Source organism: Hyperoodon ampullatus (genome assembly GCF_949752795.1).
Source record: "Hyperoodon ampullatus genome assembly, chromosome: 4".
NCBI lineage: Eukaryota > Metazoa > Chordata > Mammalia > Artiodactyla > Ziphiidae > Hyperoodon > Hyperoodon ampullatus.
In genome coordinates, this window is record NC_136917.1 from 3,168,914 (window position 1) to 3,193,236 (window position 24,323).

Sequence of the window (24,323 nt, forward strand, 5' to 3'; positions counted from 1 at the left end):
TCCTGGTGGATGCTGCTCCCCACCATCCTGTCCAGCCCCCAGCCCCAAGCCAGTGTACCCTCCACTTCCTCCTGGAAGGGCATGGGAGGAAGGAGTTACAGATCTTGGTTTTCCAAGTATTAATTGCCTGGGGGCAACTACCTTCTTCTCAGATTAGAAATTTGAATGCTGGGGGTGGTAAGGAGATACCATATGTCCAGTTTGGAATTTTTTCCAGCTTTATGGAGATATAATTGACATAGAACATCGTGTAAGGTTAAGGTGTACAATGTAATTATTTGATGTATTTACATGTAATAGTGATGTATGTGTTGCAAAATGATTACCACAATAAGGTTAGTGAACACAATTTGGATCTTTAATATGAACTTTTTATGAACCAATTTATCCTTCAAGGCCCAGCAAGGTTCAGTGACCTGAGTTGGGCCCCCTTGAACCTTCCCTGCCCACTTTCTCCCACACACTGGGCCCTCCTGTGTCTGACAGGACCCCCCCAACTTTCTGCCCTCCTTGGGCAGGGTCTGCATCACCCAGGTCCTCTTCGTTGCCCAGCTCTGGAACAGAGGAAACTTTCTGGAAATAATTCAAGGAACTAAAGGGGCCATCAGGTCCAGAGGGGGTGGGAGAAGGATCCCGTCAGGCTTGGTGGAGGCCAGACCAGCTGGAGTGGCATCTGGGCTGGGAGCCGGCTGCCAGTACTCTGGCCTTGCTCACGGAGGTGGTCATACGGGGCCTGACTGGGAGGAGACAGGGGAGCTGGGGAGCTGACTCAGCACCCCAACCTTGGAATGAGCCTGGGGAGAAGCTGTGAACTTGAGAGTCCCACTCTGCTTTCCCTGGAGCTGCGGCGCGGCGGCGTGAAGAGAAGTGGGGAGGGGCCGAGGTGGGAGCAGGCTCTATGCTTTCTGTGGGTGGTGGTGGGGTTCTGGCGATGGGCAACTCAACCCCCACTCAGAATGGGTCCTGGCCTCTGGCGTCTGGCAGGGGGACCAGCACCTCGGGACTGGTGCGGACCGAGGGAGACTGAGTCTTCTTTCTCTTTCTGTCTGAATTGAGTGACCCCTTCTTTTTCCACTTGTTCTGAGTCTCCGAGTACCTTCAGCCAGTATAAAGGCATCAACTGAGTGGATTTGCCTTCTGACGGACCCTCTTCGTCCCGTCTCCAGTTCGAGCCAGGCTGCCGGCAACAGAAGAGAAGGAGGGAACCCCCATGAACCTCAGGAGCCAGCCTCTTCAGAAAGGCTCCATGACCAGAGCCATGAAGGTCAAACCTTACCCTAATGTTCCATCAGGAAATGTTCAAACCTCCAGAAAAGATGCAGGATGTCAACAGAGAACATCTATGTACCCACAGCTCCCATTTTACCTGACCCCGTGGATTCCACACCTAAGCATCCCCCTGTCCACCCACTTATTCATCTCATGTTGTATGTGCCCTCAATCCACTCTGGCCCTGAACACTTCGGCTGGCTCATCGTTAACTAGAGTTCAACATTTGTTTACAAATCACATCCCACGCGGGGCATCAAAATGTGGCACAGATCGACGTGAAGTGCCCTGGCTCATGGAGTGGAAGAGCCACAGTCTGTCAGGGCAGCCTCGCCTGGAGTGACAGCTCATCCCTGCTTCCAAATGGAAACGCCTAGTCGCAGGCAAACTGGGACAGTTGGTCCCAGCCCCACCTCACCTGCCAGCCTCTGAGGCACCTCTGCTGGGGCTCCTGTGTGCTCCAGGGAACATAGGTTGAAAACCACTAGCCTGGCCTCCACAGTCACGTCTCTGGCCTGGCACTCCATCGAGGCCTCCAGGACTGGCCACAGCAGCCCTTGGCTTGCCTGAGGCAGAAGGAGCCTGGTGAGTGACCAACCAAGCTAGCCAGAGATGGACTCTGAGCTATGGGCGGTGCCATAGAAGCTGCTGAAGGATCCTGAGCCAGAGTCCTGATTCTCCCCCAATCCAGCTCCTGCCCTGTGTTCCACCTGCTGTCTTCACAAGGCTACTCAGTTCCCATGAGCCTCTCCACTCTTTACAGAAGATGTCATCCCAAACTCTTGTGCTGCCAGTTCCACGTTACATCCTGTTAATGCCGAGTGGAGTGAGGGAATAATGCTGGGCAAAGGTGGGAGGTGGGGAAATTCAGGGTCACTGTGAGGGGTACCACATGGTGGAAACAGATAGCTGACCTCAGCCAAGGGCAGTCGGAGGCCAGCCACATGTGCCGATATAGGCAGAGTGGTCACTGGGGCCGGGATGGGATGTCTCAGTGGGTGGAGGGGTGTAGAAACTGGCTGGAGTAAGTTGGGTAGGAAGTGGAGGTGATGCTTTCTGAAGGGGGACTGGGGCCCAGGGAGTTTTGCCTGATTTACAGGTGGGAGGTTCTCCACGAAAGTATGGGCTGAGAGTGGCACCGGGCACACAAGTTAGACACAGCCTACCTCCCCCGCTGCCCACCACCAACCCGACCTGGACATCTGACCTCAGACTGCAGTGGGCAGAGCTGGCCCATCTTTTCCACCCTGAAATCCTCACCCTGCCCACTGGGTGCCTCCAAGAGCAGACTGCTGACCTTGGCCTGCATGCCACCACTCGGTCCAAGGGCCAGCTTCCCTCCCATCCTCCCATCCTCCCATCCGTGCATTCAGCCTGTGCTGGTCCATCAGGAAGCTAAGCACCTAGGCCAGCCCAGGGGTCCCGGAGAAGCAGCAGAGCAGCCCCTGTGGTCTCCACTCAGAGCCATCTGTGCAGGACAAGGTGCGGGAGAGCAAGGCTCAGGTCACAAAATACTTCCTAGAGAGGAAAGACCTCACAGCTGGGTGAAAGCAGAGGGCTGGCCTTTCTGAAAACCTTGGGGTCCCAGACTGTGGGGTGGGTGTGAGAGAGAGCTGGGGAGGGTCAGGCCTGGCCGGGCACCCAGCACCCAATAGGCTCTGCAGGTAGTGAAGGAACAAGCAAGGGAATGAGCCAGCCCCACAGTTGAATGCCACTCGGGAATACAGACTCAGGCAGCGGCATGGGGACGTCCGTGATATCTGGCATGAGGACGTCCGTGATATCTGGCATGAGGTCATGGCTGGTTTTTGGCTCATCAAGTCATGAGGATGGACAGGATGGGGAGTGTGCCAGGGAGAGGGGTCAGATATTGGAGCATGGATGTGGGAGGGACCCAGGAGGCCAGGACTCTCTAGTCTGGAGGCTTTGGGCCTTCCCCAGGAACGGGGACTCTAGGGCTGGCCACCCATTAAAAGAAGGCTCACCTCCACTTGAACACCTGACTTCAAGTTGTCATGGACAGTCCCTGGGGAAAGACAGGTTTTAATTCTTGAGAGATGCACTTGATCAGGAAGGGAGAGCAAGCAGAGGACGAGGGCTGCATGGTTGCCCAGAAATGGTGGGCAGGAGGGCACGGGATGAGAGGATACCATACATGGAAACCCTGTGTTCAGGACTTCAAGGAGAAGTCGCCCCCTCCCAACCAGCTAACTGAATACAGAACTACTTAAATGCTGCCGAGGCGAGGCGTAGAGGGTGGTCCTCACACAGAAGGGCAGGGGGACTGTGGGGGATACCACGGACTCCCTGTGGCCATGGAGATGCACGGGACGCAGCCCCACGTCAGCTGAGAGATGGGTGGAGACAGGAAGTGTGCGGGGACGCTGGTGTGACAGGAGCAGGGAGCTCACAGGGTGTGAGAGGAGCGAGCTGGACTGATCCAGATTCTAACAGGACTGTGCAGTGAGGAAATGTTCTCCCTGGGTCATCCAATGAGGCATCTCCAGGTACGGAAGGGCGTGGGTTTTGTGCCTTAAGGCAAGGCAGCCTCTGAAGATTTTGAAGACGAGGAGGGAAAGATGTTAGGATATGATGTGTATTTCCAGAGGGTAGGTTTGTTTCTCTGAGAGACAGTGATCCTGTTTCCTACCATTCTCACCACAGCTGAATGGAACTGGGTTAGACTCAGAGTAGGACTTACCGAAAGTCAGCATCATAGTGCAGGTGTGTGGCTTGCTGAGGGACACAGAAACCTTTGTCTCACCTTCTCAGGGGTGCTTAGCCCTCCCAGGGGAGAGGAGGTGCCAAACAAGAGGAACCTCTGGGGGGGCAGCTGAAACGTTTATAAAGCTGCCATTGCCTTGGTTTCCCCACCAAACAAAGGAAGGGGAAACAGACATTTCCACCTGGATCCCACCAGAGAAAGCTACCAGATAAGCAGGAAGCATCCTGGCAGGCAGAGGGGCCACTCTGGGACACACCATACCAGACACCCCATAGGGAGGAGGAGACACGGCTCCCTGAGGAGGAGGAGAGAGCACAGAGGCCAAAGACCTGGGTGAGCATGGGCAGCATCTGCACCTCTCTGTGCCCAGAGAGTCCACAGATCTCTGGGGACTAGGTAAGAAGGCACAGAATGCTGTTTCCCTGGAACCACACCACTCCCAGTCGCCCTCCTAGATCCGTGGAGCCTCCCATGCTTTGGTCTTCTCCTCTCACCCTACGGGTCTTCATAGCCCCTTCCAAGAGCTGAAGAGCCTTTGCGATACCAGCGGTTGATGGGGGGCAGACTTCCACAGCCGGCCCTGAAGAGTAGCACTGGCCGCACAGTCACTCACATGGAACATCCACCCAGGGGTGAAGGAAGCACTGAGACGCAGAGGAATCAAGCAGAGCTCTGCCAGCAAGAGCCCATCAACCCACTACAAAGACAGATGCATCCACAGGTGACAGGACTGTGGGTCCTCCGTCGGGATGGGCAGATATAACAACATGTCACCATGGGATTGGAGAAGCTCTTTCCCCTCTGCCCCAAAAAGGACCTGGTGGTTCTTCCTCTTAAATCAAAGTGTAATCACATATAGTAAAATGACCCCATTTCAATCAGTTCTGACACATAAACACATGTGTAACCAACACCTCCATCAAACACAGAGCGCTTCCTTCACCCTAGACCAGTACGGTCCAGTAGAACTTTCCACAGTGACTGAAATTTCTAACCATCCAATGTGGTAGCCACAGGCCATGTGTAGCTGGTGTGACCGAGAAACCAAATTTTTCTCGCATTTATTGTCATTTTGCTTCATTTAAATTATATAGGCATGTGTGGTGAGTGGGGACAATTTTGCAAAGCACAGACTGAGAAACATTCTCTCACGCTGCCTTCAGGTCAGGCCAGTCTTCCCTATGAATGAGGAAACTACCCTGATTTCTGTCCCCATCCACAGTGTTGTCTGGCCTTGGTCTCCATCAGAGGAATCGTGGTCACCCACACTGTGTCAGGCCTCTCTTCAACAACCTGCCAGGGAGATCCCTGCCCTTTGCATCAGTAGTCCACTCCTCTCTGTTTCCAAGGAGAATTCCACTGCAAGAGTAAACACTGTCTGTTCATCCATGCTTCTATGGATGCCTATTTGGGTGGTTTCCAAGTTTTTCTCTGATGATCACAGCCCTGCAAATATTCTTGAGCACATCTTATTGTGGACATATGCTTTTATATCTGTTGGGTAAATAGCCAAAAGCCAGCTGGCATGGTCGGTATGAGTTCAGTGGTGATTTTCACACATATGATTTAGCCACGGCTGTACCCCGTCTCACCGCTGCTCCGGAAGTGGTCCTCCTCCTACTGCAGACCCAGCCGCTCCTCCCTGTGCTGACCCAGCATCACACTGTATCCCCTAGTTCTGTCCCCGGCGCTCCTGAACAGTTTCAGGGCGCTACTGTCTCCACCCCAACAGAACGGGGGACGCCTGCAGTTGCGCAGAGAAGCAGGCAGGCCTCCACTACTTCCTTGATTTACTTTCTGTCAGTCCATGTGCCCATCGTGATGTTTTGTGCTAAGTCTCAGGTACAGGATGGGGACAGGCTTCCTGCATGGTAGAAGCACACCTTGCCCTGGAATGCACAAGTGTTCGGAAGGAAAGGGCCTGTGTGCATCCTCCAAAGAAGGTTCACACTAAGGCAAGCCTGGCTCCTGCTCCTGTTTCATGGGCCAGCAGCGCACCCCCCTTACTAACCAGGCCCCCTTGTCCTCCTCCCCCAGGTCCCTGGCTGTCGGGCCCCAGTACTCATCCCTGGGGACACAGCCCATCCTCTGTGCCAGCATCCCAGGCCTGGTACCCAAGCAGCTGCGTTTCTGCCGGAACTACGTGGAGATCATGCCCAGTGTGGCAGAGGGCATCAAGATCAGCATCCAGGAGTGCCAACACCAGTTCCGTGGCCGCCGGTGGAATTGCACCACTGTCAACAACAGCCTGGCCATCTTTGGCCCTGTGCTGGACAAAGGTACACGTGGCACCCGTCATGGCTTTTCAGGCAGAGGTGGCAGCCCAGGGATGTGCGTGCAGCAGGGTCCAAGCCAGCTTCCCCCTCAGTGAGGGTGGGCACAAGCCACTACATTTCCCTCTGCCTTCGTGTCTCACCTATGCTCAAGTGTGGGAACAGCACTTCCAGCAGGGGGGCAGTGCTGCACAGACCTCATTACTGTAAGCATCTCCCATGTGGGTCCTTTCCAACGCTCACCCACTCTGGAGGGTGCTCCTGACACTGGGAAGGATATAAGATCATGCAGAGTTTCCTCCTGCTTCCCCCTTCCCAAAAGCAATTACGTAGCTCCACAGGGACAAGATTAACCATTGCAGGTTTCCTGCAGGAGCCAGGACTTCAAGCAGGTCTTAGAGAGAAAATACAAAAACAAACAAAAAACACAGAAAGGGAGAGGGTTGGAGATCACAGAGGCACACAGCAGAAGTTATTCAGGGTCATGGAGCCAGGGGTTTATTTTGGGAAGGAGAGGAAGATCAGGAGCACTGGGTATTGGTTAACTTACGGTGAAGAGCAAACTTTCACAAAACCTAGTAGTTTAAACAATAATAATCATGTGTTATATGTCCCAACATCTGCAGATGTAGGCAGATGCAGTAGGCAGGGCTGGTCTCTGCACCTCTGCTGGTCCTCATTTCTCTTACATATCTGGTGGCCAGTGCTGAGGTCAGCAGGAACACCCACAAGTAGCCTCTTCACGTGACCTGGGTTCCCTTAAATATAGTGGAGAGGCCCTCCAGCAAGTGGGGGGAGAGGGAGGGAGAGAGAAGAAGAGAGAAGAGGGAGAAAAGCTTCTTTCACTGAGCAAAATGTTTTCAAGATTTACCCACCTGTAGCATGTTTCAGCACTTTATTCCTTTTTATGGCTGAATTATATTCTCTTGTGTGGATGGATCACCTTCTGTTTATCCATTCATCTGTTGATGGACACTTGGGTTGTTTCCAACCTTTTTTGGTTATTGTGAATAATGTTGATATGAGCACTTTTTACAAGTATCTGTTTGAATACCTGTTTTCAATTCTTCTGGGTATACTCCTAGAAGTTGAATTGCTCAGTCATATAGTAATTCTGTGTTTTGAGGAATTACCAAACTGTTTTCCACAGCAGCTGCACCATTTTATATCCCCACCAGCAGCACATGAGGGTTCCAGTTTCTCCACATCTTTGGCAATGTTTGTTATTCTTTGTCTGTTTTTTCCTTTAGCCCTCCCAGTGGAAGCGAAGTGATGTCTCATTGTAATTTTTATTTGCACATCCCTGATGGCTAATGATGTTGAGCATCTTTTCATGGGCTTGTTGGACATCTGAATGTCTTCTTTGGAGAAATGTCTCTGCAAGTCCTTTGCCCAGTTTTTAATTGGGTTGTTTGTCTTTTTGTTGTTGAGTTGTCAGAGTCCTTTATATATTCTAGACACTAGATACTTATCAGAAATACAATTTGCAAATATTTTCTCCCTTGTATAGATTGTCTTTTCAGTTTTGTGACAGTGTCCTTTGATGCACAGAAGTTATAAATTTTGGTGAGATTCAATTTACCTATTTAGATGTCATATCAAAGTAAGCATTGCCTAATCTAAGGTTACTAAGACTTACACCTGTGTTTTCTTCTAAGAGTTTTACAGTTTTACTTCTTACACTTAGGTCTTTGATCTGTTTTTAGTTATTTTTTGTATATGGTGAGAGGTAAGGGTCCAGCTTCATTCTTTTGCACATGGGAAACCAGTTATTTCAGCACCATCTGTTCCAAAGACTAGTCTTTCCCCCACTGAATGGTCCTGGCACTCTTGTCAAAAATCAATTGTCCATAGATGTCTGGGTTTATTTCTGGACTTTCAATTCCATTCCATTTGTCGATATGCCTGTCATTCTGCCAATATCACACTATTATGTTTTCTGTAGTTTTGTAGCATGTTTTAGAGTTGGGAAGTATAAGTCCTCCAACTTAATTTTTGTTTTACAAGATTGTTTTGGCTTTTTTGGGATCCCTCGTAATTCCATATGAATTTTAGGATGTTTTTTCCATTTCTGAAAAAAAGGCCCTGGGAATTTGTTTTTTAACATCTTTATTGGAGTATAATTGCTTTACAATGGTGTGTTAGTTTCTGCTTTATAACAAAGTGAATCAGCTGTACATATACATATGTCCCCATATCTCTTCCCTCTTGCATCTCCCTCCCTCCCATCCTCCCTATCCCACCCCTCTAGGTGGTCACAAAGCACTGAGCTGATCTCCCTGTGCTATGCAGCTGCTTCCCACTAGCTATCAGTTTTACATTTGGTAGTGTATATATGTCCACACCACTCTCTCACTTTTTTATGGAGATTGCATTGAATCTTTGAGAAGAATTACCATCTTAACAGTATTAAGTCCTCTAATCCATGAACATGGGATGTCTTCCACTTATTTAGGTCTTCCTTAATTTTTCAGCAGTATTTTGTAGTTTTTAGTGAACAAGTCTTGTACATCTTTGGTTAATGCATTCCTAAGCATTTTTATTCTTTTTGATGCTATTATAAATGAAATATTGTTTTATTAATTTCCTTTTCACATTTTTCACTGATTATGTATAGAAGTACAATTGATTTTTGTGTTTTGATCCTGTATTCTGCAAATTTGCTTAATTTTTTCATTAGCTCTAAGAGTTTTGTGTGGATTCTTTAGGATCTCATGATGACATCATGAGATCATGTCATCTGTGAATAGAAACATTTTTGCTTCTTGCTTTCCAATTTGGAATCCTTTTATTTCTTTTTCTTGCCTAATTGCTCTGGCTAGCACTTTCAGTACTATGTTGAATAGGAGCGGTGAGAGTGGGCACCCCTTGTCTTCTTCCTGATATCAGGGGGAAAGCTTTCAGTCTCTCATCATTGAATATATGATGTTAGCTGTGGGATTTTCATAACTGCCCTTTATCAGGTTGAGGAAATTCCCTTCTATTCCTAATCTGTTGAGTGTTTGTATCATGAAAAGGGTGTTAGATTACATCAACTGCTTTTTCTGAATCAATTAAGATGATCACGTGGTTTCACCTTCATTCTATTAATGTGGCATATTATTACTGGTTGATTTTCATCCATTGCATTCTTGGGATAAACCCCTCTTGGTCATAGTATATAATCCTTCTAATATGCTGGAGGATTTAGTTTGCAAGTATTTTTTTGAGGACTTTTGCATCAATATTCATAAGGAATATTAGCCCGTAGTTTCTTTTCTTGTAGTGCCTTTGTCTGGTTTTGGTATCAGGATGATGCTGACCTCATAGAATGAGGTAGGAAGTGTCCCCTCCTTTTCCATTTTTTGGTAACAGTTTGAGAATGATTGGTGTTGACTCCTCTTTAAATGTTTGGTACAATTCACCAGTGAAGTTCTTCTTTGCTGGGAGGTTTTTCATTTCTAATTCAATCTCTTTACTTGTTATAGGTCTGTTCAGATTTTCTATTTCTTCTTGAGTCAGTTTTGCTGGTTTGTGTATTTCTAGGACTTTCTCCATTTCATCTAGGTTAGTCCTTCATTTTTGAAAGATAGTTTTGCCAGATGTAGAATTCTTGGTTGACAGTGTTTTTCTTTCATCACTTTAAATATATCATCCCACTGCCTTCTGGCCTCATTGGTCTCTGATGAGAAATTGACTGTTAGTCTTATTGAGGATCCTTTTTACATGATGAATAACTTCTTTCTTGCTGCTTTCAAGATTCTCTCTTTGTCTCTACCATTTGATAGTTTGATTAAAATGTCTCAGTGTGAAGCTCTCTATGTTTATCCAACTTGAAGTTTGTTGAGCTTCTTGGGAGTATCTTGAGTGTTCGAGGCTTTTTTTAAATCAAATTTAGAACTTTTGACCATTATTTCTTTAAATATATTCTTTCTGCTCCTTTCTCTCTATCGTCTTCTTCTGGGACTCCCACAATGTGTTTGTTGCTACATTTGATGTTGTCCCACAGGTCTGTTCATTTTTCTTCATTCTTTTTTCTTCCTTCTCCTCAGACTGTATAATTTCAGTTAAACTATCTTCAAGTTCACTGATTCTTTCTTTTGCCTGCTCAACTCTGTTGAAAACTTCAAGTGAACATTTCATTTCAGTTATTGTACTTTTCAGCTCCACAAATTTTATTTGGATTCTGTTTATAATTTCTGGCTCTTTATTGACAGTCTCTCTTTGTTGAGACATTTTCCTCCTGGTTTCCTTTATCTCTTTGAGAACATTTAGGACAGTTGATTTAGAGTCATTTTCTAGTATGCTCAGTATTTGTGCTTCCTCAGAGATAGTTTCTGTTAATTTAATTTTCTTTTTCCTATGGATGGGCCATACTTTCTTGTTTCTTTGCATGCCTAGTAATGTTTTGTTGCAATGTGTAGTTTTTGAATATTATAATATGGTAACTCAGGAAATTAGATTCTTCTTCCTCTTCAGGGTCGGTTGTTGTTGTTACTATGGGTTGTTGTTGCTTGATTGTTTAGTGCCTTTTCTAAACTATTTTTAATTACTGCATTCTATGTCTTGTGTGGTTCTCTGAAGTCTGTTTCTTTAGCTTAGAGTCAGCTAGTGGTTTCACAGAGATTTCCTTAATATCCTGGGATAACAACAGCAACAAGAAAAAGGCCCCCACTCTGCCATTTTGCTGATGCCACTTTGTATCATCTTTTGAGACCTAGCCTCAAAGGCTGAGCAGTGCCACATTCTGTCAGTCAAGGCAGTTACAAAGGCCCACCCAAATTTTAGGGTAGGGGACACAGACTCCACCCTGATAGCATGTTAAGGTCACCTTGGGAAATGAGCATTAAGGATGGGACATTCATTGGTATGGCCACCTATGGAACTGCCATCCAATCTAGGATGGGCCAATAGAGATTTGATGGCTGAGGTGGGTCTCCAGGGGCCACAGCTGAACATGCTGTCAGTAGCGAGAGTAGGCCATAGAAGACATAAGAAGAGAGGATGCCAAAGGAAGGCTACTAGGACAGAGGTAGGGCGGGTCACATCAGCAAAGATCTGCTGGGGGCCCTGTAGTCCCAAGGGGCACTGGTGACAGGATGGCCAAGGCCATGTACCACCTCTTCCACACACCTGATTTCCTATGTTGTAAAGGGCAGCCCCATCCTTCTGTTACTTGGAGTCACCCATGATTCCTCTCCGTTGCAAGTCCCATCAGCAGTACCTTCAGAGTCATTCCTGAATCCAACCATTTACCACCAAGCCCAGCCACCCTGACACCCTGCATGATCAAAGTGGCTCCTATACAACCGCTCAGTCCCATTCCCAATGTCCCTGAGGCCAAAAGAGCTGTGTCAACCACACCCCTCCTTCACTTGGGCCCTCCAGGGCTCCCAGCTCTCTCGAATCCTCTGGCCCAGCTGCCTCTTCTCCCTCCTCCTCTTCATCCTCGCTGTGCCCCTCTCCAGCCCCACTGGCCTCTTGACTGCCTCCCAAACACTGAGTACAGTTCTATCTCCACCTTTGTTTTTGCATATCCCTCTGCCATTGCTCTTTTCTCTGCCTTGTGTGTGATTCCCTGCCCATTCCTCTCAGTCTCCTTCTAAATGCCACCTTGTCTCCTGTGTCATGTAGCATCCCCCATGCTGACCCTCTCTATCCCCATCACCCAATATCACATCTTGCTCCCCGTTGTCCTCAGTCCTTTACCATCACATCTATCAACCACCCCATGAGTACTGTGAGGTCCACCCCAGCTGCCCTGTCTGTCGTGCCAGCACGTGGCCTGTACGTATGGGAGGAACAAATGGCCTTGCTCAGACCTGGCAGCCAGAATGAAGAGGAAGGAAGAACAAAAGATGTCTGGGAGGAAGACATGCCAGGCCCTGAGACTGCTGGCATACTGTAGGCAGAGGCCCTGAGAGTGCAACTGAGCATTGCATTAAGGGCAGGTGGGGCCTGGTGGTGTTTGTTCAAGGGGTCGGGACTCTCCAACATCAGGCAGTCATGGTCATGCCCCTCAAGGTTGGTCTGTATTCTCTAGGGGCAGGAAGGGGCAGGGGAGAGTCATGCCATGTGACCTTGACCAGCAAGTCAGCTCACTTCCTGGAGCATTAGCGTCCCCATCTATAAAATGGGAGAATAATTGCCACTCGGCCAACTTCACAGAGCTACTGGCTGGAGTAATTACGCATCAGCTCCTGCGGGGATGGCCACTGACATGTGTGGGAGAAGTTAGGGCCACAGGTTGATGTGACACATTGAGTGTGGGGGCATGTGTGTGTGAGTGTGTGCAAGTGTGTGTGTGCATGCATATACATGTGCATGATTGTGTGTGTGGTGCCTGTGCACGTAGGGTCATCTGTGGGTTGTGTGTGTGCATGTGTATGCATGTGTACGAGTGTGTACCTGTGTGTTTGAACACGTATGTGTTCACGTTTGTGCATGTGCATATTTGTGTGTAGTACACGTGTGCATTTATGTACGTGTGTGTGTGGTGTGTAGTGTGTGTGTGGTGCAGGGTCCCATGCTGTGCCATGGTCAGGGAGGTATGCCCATCAATTTCACCGTGCCCGGGAGGGCCCAGACAGGATCATAGTGCCATCTGGGTTCCTGGCTCCAGAGCCTGATGGGGGTGTCTAGGGTTCCCACTTTCCTAAGTAAGAAGAAACGTCAGGGATTTCGGGAAAAAGGCAGAAGTCTGTACACCTAAAACGGCTGCCATCCTGGTGGTGGAGGAAGGCTGTGTCAGGTGGGGTCAGGCCCCACCTGGAACCAGAAAAGGAAATGTGGATTTATTTCTGGGCTCTCTTCTACCCCATTGGTTCACATGTCTGTCCTATGCCCAGGCCACACTGTCTTGACTTCTGTGGCCCTGCAGTAAGTTTGAAAACAGGGAAGTGTGAGTCCTCCAACTATGTTCTGCTTTTCCAAGCTTGTTTCAGCTTTTTGGGGCTCCTAATAGGGATTTTAGGATCAGCTCATCAATTTCTGCAAAAAAAAAAAAAAAAAACACTTGGTTTTTTAGAGATTGCATTGAATCTGCAGGTCACTTAGAGGAATATTGCCATCTTAACAATTTGAAGTCTTCTGATTCATAAACATGGAATGTCTTTCCATTGATTTAAGTCTTTAACATCTTTCAATGACATTTTGCAGTTTTTAGCATACAAATCTTCTATTTATTCCTAAGCATTTTTTTCTTTTTGATGCTATTATAAATAGAACTCTTTTCTTAATCTCATTTTTGCATTGTTCATTGCTAGTGTATAGCAACATGGTTGATTTTCAAATATTGATCTCATACTCTATAACCTTGCTGAAGGTTTATCAATTCTAATAGATGTTTCATGCATTCCTTAGAATTTTCATGTCATTTGCTAATAGAGACAGTTTTCTCCTGTCTGGACACTATTTATTTGTTTTTTTCTTGCTCAGTTGCCCTGGCTGGAGCCTCCAGGAAATGGTGAATAGCAGTGAGCAGAGCAGGTGCCCCTGATTTCTTCCTGATCTTAGAGGAACAGCTTTCGGGGCCCATTCTGTTCTTAAAATTTAAAGATCTAGGCATGAGGATCATCCTTCAGAAAAATAAACAGATAAAAGGGGAGAGTTTTGATATAATGTCTCTTGATTCTTTGAATTTTTTCTGAGTTACCTGTGCCAAAAATCTCACAGTGATATATTATCAAAAAGTTTTAAAAATTTGTCAGCTCATCATTCAATTGGGTCCTCTTTCATTCTGAAACAAGAAATTGGAAACACCTGATTTACACAGAGCTTGGTGTCCCAGTCTTTATAGATGGTGCCAGGGCTGCACATGTGCCAGGAAAACTGGGAGTCTCTTCATGGGTCAAGTGGGAGATGGGTGGTCCTAGAAGGGGAGGTGGGAGAAGAAGCAACAGTGCCAGCGAGGTTGCCTTGGAATCGCCCATGCTGACCTACGCACCCGTAGGGATATGTGAACCTGCCTTGGAGACCCCTGGGGCACAGCATCACCCTCACAGGCCCACAGGCTTCATCCCTTTTCTGCACGTTCAGACATAGGATCCTGCTCAGCTCCAAACCCGCAGTCTTCCAGCTATGGTCAAACACACAAGCACCTTAGTCAGGACAGCTGTGGAGGCCCTGAGGCCTGCCTCTTGACCCCTGCCCATACTCCCTTCTGGGTTACCCACAGCGGGGTGCCACAGCAGCCATGCTCCCTCCCAGGAGACTTTTCCAACATTGCCATTGTAGATGGACCTTCCCTGCCAGTCCAGAGCTGCCTGTACCTGCCCCTCACTGGACTCCATAGTCTGAAATGGGGTCAGTCTTTGTGGGCCCCATTTTTGCAATCCTCATCCTCTCCAGATCCTTCTTATCTTTGGCTCTCAGCCCACAGGAACTACCTGGGGGACAGCTCCTGGCCTCCAGAGCAGCTCCTAGTTTCCCGCCTCCAACCTCAACATCACTCTCCCGGGACAAAAGCTGAGCCCTGCAGGGTGATCTCAGGTCTGGTGTGGGGCCCCCTGCCATGTGCAGCAGGTTCACACAGCAGGCACACAGGGCAGTACCAAGGTTTGCTCTGGCACAGAATGGGTGCTTTATAAGGATGCGCTGAGTGAGTGACTGAAGGATGAGCACATATGCCTGAGGGTGCCCACATGGGCATGGGCAGGTTTCCCTGGGGAGGGGGGCATCTGAGCTGGATCTTAAAGGGTTTTCTCTCTTTCTTTAAAACATGTATACAGTGCTTTTGGAGCCATGTGTGAAGTGTTTTACACACAGCAGTAAACTGAATCCTAGCACCCATCTCATGAGCCAGCACTATGGTTACAAGTTAAAGAAACTGAGGCACAAAGAAGGGGCTGGGCCAGCCTGTGGTGGGGGGGAGGGTGTCTGTAGGGGCTCTCCAGGTGAGAACAGCCCCTGCAGGTACCCAGGGCCTGCCCCAAGGAACAGACAAGTCACTAGCTTCTGGGCTGGGGGCCAGGGAGTTCCCCCTCTTCCTCTGCACTCCCTCACTTCCTTGAAAGCCTCTCAAGGGGAACCAAGACTCCATCAGGCCTCTGGGACCCTCATGTGGCCTTGGTGTCCCAGTCCCTCTGCCCCCATATCCACCCTTCCCATGTCCACTCTCCCCTCTTGTCCTCTCTCCCCCGTGTCCACTCTCCCCCATGTTCTCCCCTGCGTGTCCACTCCTGTATGCCCATGCTCCTTCCTCTGCCATTTGCCCCCTCTGGTCCCCCCTCCCCCGACGTGATCTCTGCTCCTCCCTCCCTCCTCCATTTTCAGCTGGATGGAAGTCATCTCAGCTTCCGTACGCCCTCACCACTTGGTCTAATGGGAAAGAGGAAGCCTTCTCTCCCCCATCGCTTGCCACGGGGCTGAGAAATGGCCGGATTCATTGTGGCGCAGAGCTGAATGGCCCAGGAGGAAGGAGCCTGCCAGGAGCCCCAGAGAGAGGCCAGCTCTGGGAGGCCATTGTGGAGGCCCCCGCCTGGCCACCGGGCCACACTCACAGTAATCAATCTGATTGGATTAGGGTCAGGGCGACCCTAATCGTGTCAGAGGTCACTCAGGCTTTGTGGCAAGGTCCGTGGGGTGCTTGACCACCCCTGCTGAGGCGGCCTAGTTGAACAAAGCTTAACACTGTCAGCTGAGCAGAGGGCCCCAGCCCTGTGTGGAGGTGTGCGAGTGTGTGCGTGTGGGGTGAGGATAAGAGGGAAAGAGCGTGTGCTCATACCTACTGCTTCCAGCTCACACACACACACACACACACACAAACCACCATCTGCCTGGCCGGGGGCTGGGGGCTGGGGGCTGGGTGGGCCAGGTGGACCCCTGAGAAGCTGCCACCGAGGAATGTGGGGTTGGGTGACAGAGGTGAGCCCGGGCTCGGAAGAAGTACCCTCCACCCTCACTTTCCACAGCAGCAGAACCATGGAACCTGCATTAGCCAGAAAGTATTTGAAGAATTTTGAGTGCATGAAGGCTGGCACACGAGTGTGGCTTATCTGTCCCTCCAGGCAGGCCCCTGGACACCTGGAGCGCCTGCTTTCCCTGAGAGCTGCCTGACACCCACTCTTGACCCCCAGTGAGGTAAAGGAGTGGGGAGGCCCAAAGGCAGGGAAGGCAGGTCCCAGACCTCAGTGCCTTGGCGACACTCCTGGAGGAAGCCCAGCCAGGGCCATGCCCCTAGGGAAGCACAGTGGGTGCAGCCGGTCCAAGGTCCAGGCCAATGGGTTTGTGGGAGGCACGTGACTTTGGGGGGACCTGGGTCTCAGCTGGGTGGGGCATTTGCAACTTACAGAAATGGAAGGGGCCATAAAGAGGTGAGTCATCCACAGTGGGAAGCAGGACCCTTGATGCCTCTCCCACTGGTGTCCCAGCACGTCAGCACGAACAGGTGGGGCATGGTCCCCAGCTTCATCATCAATGACCTCTGGAAACTGGGCCTCAGCCTGTGTCCATCCACTAGTTTAGTGCCCTCGGTATAGTGCCCTTGGCAGTGGCCTTCCCAGGCACCCCCAAGCCTGGGCTACAATGGCTTCCCTAAAGAAGAGACTGGGGGAGCCACTCAACCCTGCCTCTGATTCCAGCATATGTGCCTCCAAAGCTCCCTTCGGGGGTCTCAGGACCTGGAGGACACAGGGCCTGCACATCTGCATTCCAGGTGGGGCATCCCCATTGGCAGAGGGAGCCTTGCTGCTGGTAGAAGTGGGCCGACTCTCACTGTGGGGTCTGCACTTGGACCTCATCCATTGGGCAGCTGAGTTGGGGGCCCTGGATGACCCCCTCAAAGCACATCATGTCAGAGTCCTGGTTAGTTACCTAGGGGCAGGGTCTGTGGGTGTCAATCAAGGTCTCCGCAAGTGTGTTCCGGGTGCCTGTTGCCTTCTCTGGCTTCCCAGACAGTGCTCATCCCCTTGCAACCCTCCGCCCGTGCCCTTGGACAGCCCTGGGACAAGCACCCATGTCTGCCTGCCTTCTTCCCCATTCTCCTTGGGGGTTGGGCTGGGGAGGATCAGGAGGGGGGACAGCACGGCCTGTCCCCTCCCCAGCAGAGCCCCTTCCCTTGGCCAGGCTCCAGGGGGTGGTCTGTCCACCTCCCTGTGTGTCCCGGCTTGATCTGCGGAGGGCCGGCGTGCAGGCACGGGGCCGGGGCAGGACAGCCAGGACGGCACAAGCCACAGGGCTCAGGAGGGGTCAGAGAGAAGAAGGGGCCCTTGAGGGAACCGGCATCCCTGAATCCAGGTTGCAACCCCTGACCCTCATCGGAAAGTGTTTCGGTTCACGGTGGCTGGGGAGCTCCGGCTGTCTCTGCGGCCTCCCCCGTATATCATTAACTCTCCCCAGTTGGGGGTGTGTGTAAAGGGGCCAGGAGAGACCCCGGCGACACCCTGCCGCGCCCGGCTCAGAAAACAATATCCCCACGACGACGACAAGATTAAGCACAAGAGAAAAGTGAAAATGCTGCTGGCGATTCACACGCCCTCGGGAGTGCTGTGTTAAAGCGTGTGAATAGCGAGCTCCCCTCACGCCCCAGGCCCCTGGGCTGCGCATACCTCCCGGTTGCTATGACTGGCTTGCTATGGCCTAATCGCCGACGAGGGGGGAAATTCATATAAAATATCGAGAGCCATTGTGGGCCTAACGCGGCGTGACAGTGGCTCACAAAGCCAGATTCATTAGCCCCAGCAGGTAATCAGGACGCCGGCCGTGCTGGCGGCCGGGCAGTGTCAGGGGCCGCAGCTCTAGCGGGGCGCAAGCTGCATTCCGCTCTCAGGTGGCTCCATGCTTTGTGCAGGACGGGCCAACGGGATTACCAAATGCCATTGCCCATTGCGACACCCCCTCCTGGCCGCCCCGCTAGCTCTGAGACCAAGGAAGGTGGGCTGTGTGGGAAGGGAGCAAACTGCCGGCTAGAGGCTCAGGCCAGTCTCCCATCTCTCCTTCCCTCATGTTGGGGCATTGTTAGGGGGAAGAGGTGCCAACCTCTGAATGCTCTAAAAGTGCCCTTGAGGCCTTCATGGGCCAGGGAGACAGACACAGAGCATTTGCTGACCTCTCTGCACTTGCACAGGCACTGCAGGACTTGCTCGTCTTTTGGAGGGTGGCCATCCCCGGACCTGCCTCTCTGCATCCTCCCGCTCCTACAGCCTCTCACCTGCCAGGTGTGCAGAGGCCCAGGCCTGGCCCAAGGAGGCTGAGTGGTGCCTGAGAGGGAGCCACAGTCGCTGCCCTTGAGTGTGTGCTAAGGATGCGGCATGAGTGAGAGCGCTGAGTTCTCTCTGTGTCCTGCCAGTGATGCTCTGTGGGCAGGTGGGAGCAGAGAGAGGCCCCCACAGAGGCTCCCATGGAGGCTCAGGGCCCACAGGAGCCATTTGCCCTGACCTGGCCTCTCTGTAGTCCTGTCCAACTGTGAGCACCGGCAGCTGCCACAAAGAACTCCTCCCCTGGAATGCCAGGGAAGACTCACAGAGGGCCCCCAGCTGAGTGGGGACAAGCCTGTAGGATGGGGGATTCTCCTCACATACCTGGCGAGAGAGAAGCTTCCCTGCAGGGCAGTAGAGTGTTGGGGCTGGGGTCCAGGACTCCCCACCCTGGGCAGGTGATTGTGGTTGCAGCCATGGTCCTGACAGGGGAGAGGGGTTCTCCATGGAGACAAGGGAGCCTGCCTTAGGGCTGCACCCTCTCTGCTGACCAACCCCAGCACCAAGGCAGGGAGTCTGACCCAAAAGTCAACACTGCCCAGGGAAGTAGTGGAGCCCCAGGTCTCCAGGGACCACGGGGCAGGCGCGCCCAGGAGAGAGAGGGCTGTGCCTCAGGCCAGAACTCAGCCAGGAGGAGGCTTTGACAGGCAGGTCCTACAGTTCCCAAGGAGGAGGTCACAGCCCACCCTGCCCCAGGCTGAATCCCCACCCAGCCACCAGATGATAGCAGCCAGGCCCCAGTGACCCAGGGCCTCACTTCACATAGGAGCCAGGCCAGAGATGCACAGCCCACTGCAGGAGCCCAGAGCAGGGAGAGTATGTGAGACCCTCCGTGTTAGCCACCTCCATGTCCCTCTAATGGGGGGGAGTGTGTCAGAGACACCCTTGCCACAGTAAACTCCTCCCCTCCCCCTGCAGAATCCTGTCCTGGGACCTCCCTCCTAAACACCTCCTGGGTCTGGCCAACTTCCAGAGGAGTGGGCTTAGGCATCTGAGACCATAATGGAGCCTGAGTTCAGCTCAGGGATGCATCAGAATCACCAGAGGACTCCTTACAGATATAGACACCCCCCACCCAGAACAGTGGGCCTGGGTCTACTGGTAGGTCTGCAGTGACCACTGCTGGGGCACCTGGTTACCTGCAGAGCTTCTCAAAGGGTCCACTGGGTGAACTCCACAGATAGAACACCCAGGAGCTTGATCTCATTGGTCAGCGGTCGAATTTGAACCACAATCCCCTTCCAGGAACTTTCACTGCCAGGAGTCACACTCTATCCTCCGAAAAGCGCTCCAGCGCCCCCTCAGGCCAACGGGCTTATCCCAGGAGCCCTCAGCCATCTCCTCCTTCTCATCTGGTATCAGGCCTCCATAGCCTTCCCCTTCCAGGAGAGGACAGGTGGGCCTCTCCTCACTCCCTGTGGCTGTGAAGTATGGAGCCCAGCAGGGAAGGTGGGCCCTTCACCTCCCGAAAGCTGCAGCTACTGAAACAGCCTGGTGATCATGGGACCCACTGCTGTGGGGTGCAGGACCCTCTTCTGCGACCCCTGTCTGGGCTCGTTACTCACTGTTGGGCAGCCTGGGACCGGGGCTGACCCATTTTAAGCCTTCACACATCATTGGGACTGAGAGGGCCTGCAGGGCCCATGGTGGTGGCTCAGCAGAGAGGAGCCCTCTCTTTCTGTCTGGACCAGTCTTCTCAGCAGTTATAAAAAGATGTGCAGGGCCCAGGGCAGGGAGGCCTCTGGGCGGTGCTTTCCTATCAATCCCTGATAAAAGGGCCTTCTGGGTAATCTCCCAGAGGGAAAATCAGCTCTGGGACAGAGGCTGCAACCTTCTTGTCCACTTAGAGCACAGTCAGTGCTCAATAAGTAGTTGCCAACCACCAGCTTCATGGTGAAATGTGAAAGGCGAGGCCCTTGGAATAATTTTTTTGAACTTTCTTCAGCATATAGGACTTTGGAACTGTATCCTTTTTTAATGTTAAAAGGTCCTTTTCTGAAATTATGACAGTCATTTCTTATGTGTCTTATTCTCTCAAAAAAGTAACAACATTTTGCAGTCCTATTTCAGTCCCCAAGTAATTTCTAGTACTTGCCAAGCCTATGGAATCCAAATCTGGAGACAGGATTTGTTAAAATCCCTCTAGTTCTAAAGTTCTGAGACCCAGGGAAGTGAAGTAACTGCCAAAGCCCATCTCACATGTGACACTCAACCCCCGTACCCAGGGCTGGGCTGGCCTCAGTGATGATGCAGCCCTGCCAGGCGACGCCCCCTGCCCTCCCCCAGACTCCCAGCTCTCGCCATATAGTACTCCTTCACCTGCCCCAGACTCTACCTCTACCCTTCCATCCATCCACAATTCATCCACCCTTCCATCAATCCATCATCCAGCCAACATCCACCCACTATCCTCTGTCCACCGCCACACATCCATCCAGCCACTCACCCACCCACCCACTCTCCACCATCCACCCATTCATTCATCCATTCACCCATCCACCATCCATCCATTCAGCCACCCATCCATCCCGGGCCTGCCCCAGAGCTCACATTGCCAAGCCTACTGTGTGTCCTTGTTCCCCTTACTCTCTTCATCATAAACTGTAAGCTCCCAAAGGCAGGTGACTCAGCACAGCCCAAAGCAAGGAACCTGACTTGCAATAGCAGGGCCTCCCACTAAAGGAATGCAAGGATTCCTCTGGTTCACCCTCCTCCTTCCCAGTGCAGGGATTCCCTCCACCTAACAGTGGGTCATCCAGTTTATGCTTGATTACCGCAAGAACAGGTAGCTCCTTCAACCTTTCAGAAAGCCTGGGTTGTTAGACATTTCATCAGATAGAGCAGCAATCCACTTTCTTGCAGACTTCTTACCTTGGTTCTTGAGAATGGGTACCTTGCATCTTACTTATTTTATATTCCTAGTGTATGGCTCATTATAGGGTCTCAGGTCCTGGATGGGTGGATGGATGGATGGATGGATGGTAGAAGAATAAATGGATGGATGGGTGGATTGTAGATGGATGGATGGCTAGATGGTGGTAGAAGAATGAAAGGAAGGGTATATCACTGATACTTTGCATGAACTCAATAAATAATTGCTAATGAGACAACATCAAGTTTCTGGGGAAGATGGTTTTCTCAATGGAAGACGCTTGTCTTACAGAAAGACTTTGTTACAAGATTCCCTTTCTTCTTCCTTCTCCCAAGCCCTAATTTCAGTGTGGGTTAAGAGTCCTGGGCTGGAACAGAGCAGGACTGAGAGAGCTCAAAAAGCTCATGCAGGCTCTACCGCAGCAACTTGGTAAATTGACAACATTGGTCCTTAAGCAGCCCCCTCTCAGAGCCCGTGTCCCCTCCTCCTCTCTTGACCTGCCATAGCCCATTCAAAAGAAGACATTTTACTGGTGACAGAGGTATTTCCAATCTCATCTTCAAGATGCAATTCTCTTCCCACAGGCAGGATGGTTCTCTCTCCCCCTCCCTAGCTGCCTGTGTTGTATAATCTCTGACAAGGCTGCTGTCTGTGGCTAAAAACTTTGCTGTAACTGGGGCAGCTGCTGGGCTTCAGACCCTGGTCTGAGCCCTGGTTGTGCCTGCCCACCCATGACCTTAGGGGAGCCCTGTCCCCCTTCCTCTGTAAACTCAGGCTACTCCAGCCAGTCAGTCATGACCTTCTTGGTTCAAACCCCTGTGGAAATCTGATAAAAGCAATCTATTCAGAAAAACACATGAGTTTTCAGACATGCCCTGGAATTCCAGCTCATGATTTTGGCAGGGTTCAGAACCCCCTAAAGCCTGCCCATGGATTCCTGGGTTAAAAGCCCCACCACTCTGGGATGCCATCTGGGCATTCAGGGGGTCTTCCTTCTGCACAGTCTCAGGATGTGTTTTAACTTTTTCTTTGGAAATAATTGTATACTTACAGAAATACTGCAGGAGTCCAGATCTCTTCCTAGGCCTCCCCAGTGCTGACATCACACAAACCCAGCCAGATCCATCAAAACTAAGATCCGTCCCTACTAACTAAACCCAGACTTTCCCCAGATTTCACCCAATTTTCCACCAATGTCCCTTATCTGTCCAGGATCCCATCCCAGGTCCCTAAGCCCAGCCCAGCCCAGCCCTACCCTTCATGCCCTTGAGACTGGGAGGAGCTTGGTTAGGCGTTTGGGTTTGGTTTGTCTGATGTTTCCTGGTAATTAGATGCAAGTTACGATTCTTTGGTTAGAATGTCTCAAAGGAGGTGGAATGTCCTGGTGGGGGCCTCGTCTTAGGAGGCACGTGGCATCCATCCGTCTTCTGTCCAGTTGCTGGTGACCGCAACCCCAATTTCTCTGGTAAGGCAGGGTCTGTCAGATTTCTCCAATGCAGAGTTTCAGTTTTTCCCTTTGTGATTGATCAGTATCTCGGGGAACTACTTAAAGACCCGTGTCTTCAATTTTAAAAGGAACTTTCTTTGCCAGAATGAACCACCTCAAGTTTTTCTGGCTCGTGGTCTTTGTAAAGGCTTCTTTTCCTCGTGAGCAATTTAAAGGCCGGCTCCAGGGTGTCCTTGGCCCCCGGGACTTTATTTGTGAGGAGGCACTCTCTTCATTTAGCAGAAGAGGAAATTGAGGCCCCCAAAGGAAAGAGAAGTGTGCAGGGTCACACAGCTAGTTGGTGACAGAGCAGGGCAGGAATGAGTTCTTTTTCCTCCAAGTTCAAGGGGGAACACCCCTCCCAACCCCCACACACCCTTCCCCTCAAGTGTGTCTGGCAGCCCTGGACTGTTTACCTGAGCTCGATAAGCAGAGATCTCTGAGCCCTGTTCAGGGCAGAGCAAAGCCCCAGGCCTGCTTTCTCTCCCCTTATCTCAGAAGCTGGAGAAGGGGAAGTTAGGAGGGGCACAGCGGAGGCAGAGACAGAGGCAGGATCCTCCTGTAGGAACCAGCCCTGGGCCCTCAGGGCGCAGACTCAGAGGGAGCTGGGGGAGCATATTCAAGGCTTGGAGAATCTGAGTCTTGAGAAGGGCCACCAGAGAGCGTGCAGTGGGTTCCAGGAATGCCCAGGACATACTGGCTCTACCCTGCCCTGGGAGGGGTGGTAAGGAACCCCCAGGCCACCAACTCACAGACCCTAACCCAGGGTCATTACATGGGCAGGAGGGCAGATACCAGGCCAGGGCCCTGGAAGGGTGAGAATCAGGATCTGAGCCCACCCTCTGAGGAGTTGGAGGTGGGGGACAACCTGAGTCCTTGAGAAGACAAAATAAGGGCAGGGGCTCTTCTGAGTGGAGGGACAAAAAGGAAAGGGGTCTGTGCCCATGCAGTTGTTTATTCATGGTGCTTGGAGTCAGCAGAAGGTGGCTCTAGGCTGGCCTGTGACTAATCAGTTGTATTATAAAAGGAAAACGGGGCAGGGGCTTCAAGTGTCTTGAGGAGGCAGCTGCCTGGCAGGCCTTTGGGAAAGGGAACAGTGAGGGGAGCTGTCTTGAATTCATTCAAGGAGAAGCTGAGTAGAGAGGGGCAGAGAGCCAAGTCCCATGGGGTAGTCCTTCCCAGGTGGGCTCAGACCCTCCTGGACTCCCTGCCCCAGCCCAGGGCCCAGGCCCTCTCCTCTGACCAGGCTCTCACTCCCCAACAACCATCTGTGGGATGGGCTGGGACTCCAGGTTAGAAACAAAAGGTGAACAGGACACAGCCCCCAGCTCAGGGAGCTTTCAGGCAGAATGGATGTAAGAGGGTGCTCCTGAAGTACCTGGGGAGCCCAAGGGCTCCAGGGCCAGGCGTGGACCGAACCCAGACTGCAGGGTCAGGACCCTGGCCTGTGCCTCAAAGAGCAGGGATGGGGACATGGCAGATGCACATGAGCAGAGAAGCAGTTGGGAAGAACCCAAGGGAAGGA

The 24,323-nt window shown here is 51.3% G+C and overlaps 1 protein-coding gene across 1 annotated transcript in view; it reads left to right on the forward strand.

Moving 5' to 3' along the window:
- The window catches only part of WNT3A (Wnt family member 3A), a gene marked incomplete at both ends in the record, with an annotated part of 46,799 nt that overhangs the window by 12,915 nt on the left and 9,561 nt on the right, over positions 1 to 24,323 (forward strand). Inside the window, one exon of the mRNA XM_079702259.1 lies at positions 6,032 to 6,273. Within this exon, the coding sequence (XP_079558385.1) occupies positions 6,032 to 6,273 (242 nt within the window). The remainder of the gene's footprint in view (positions 1 to 6,031; positions 6,274 to 24,323) is intronic.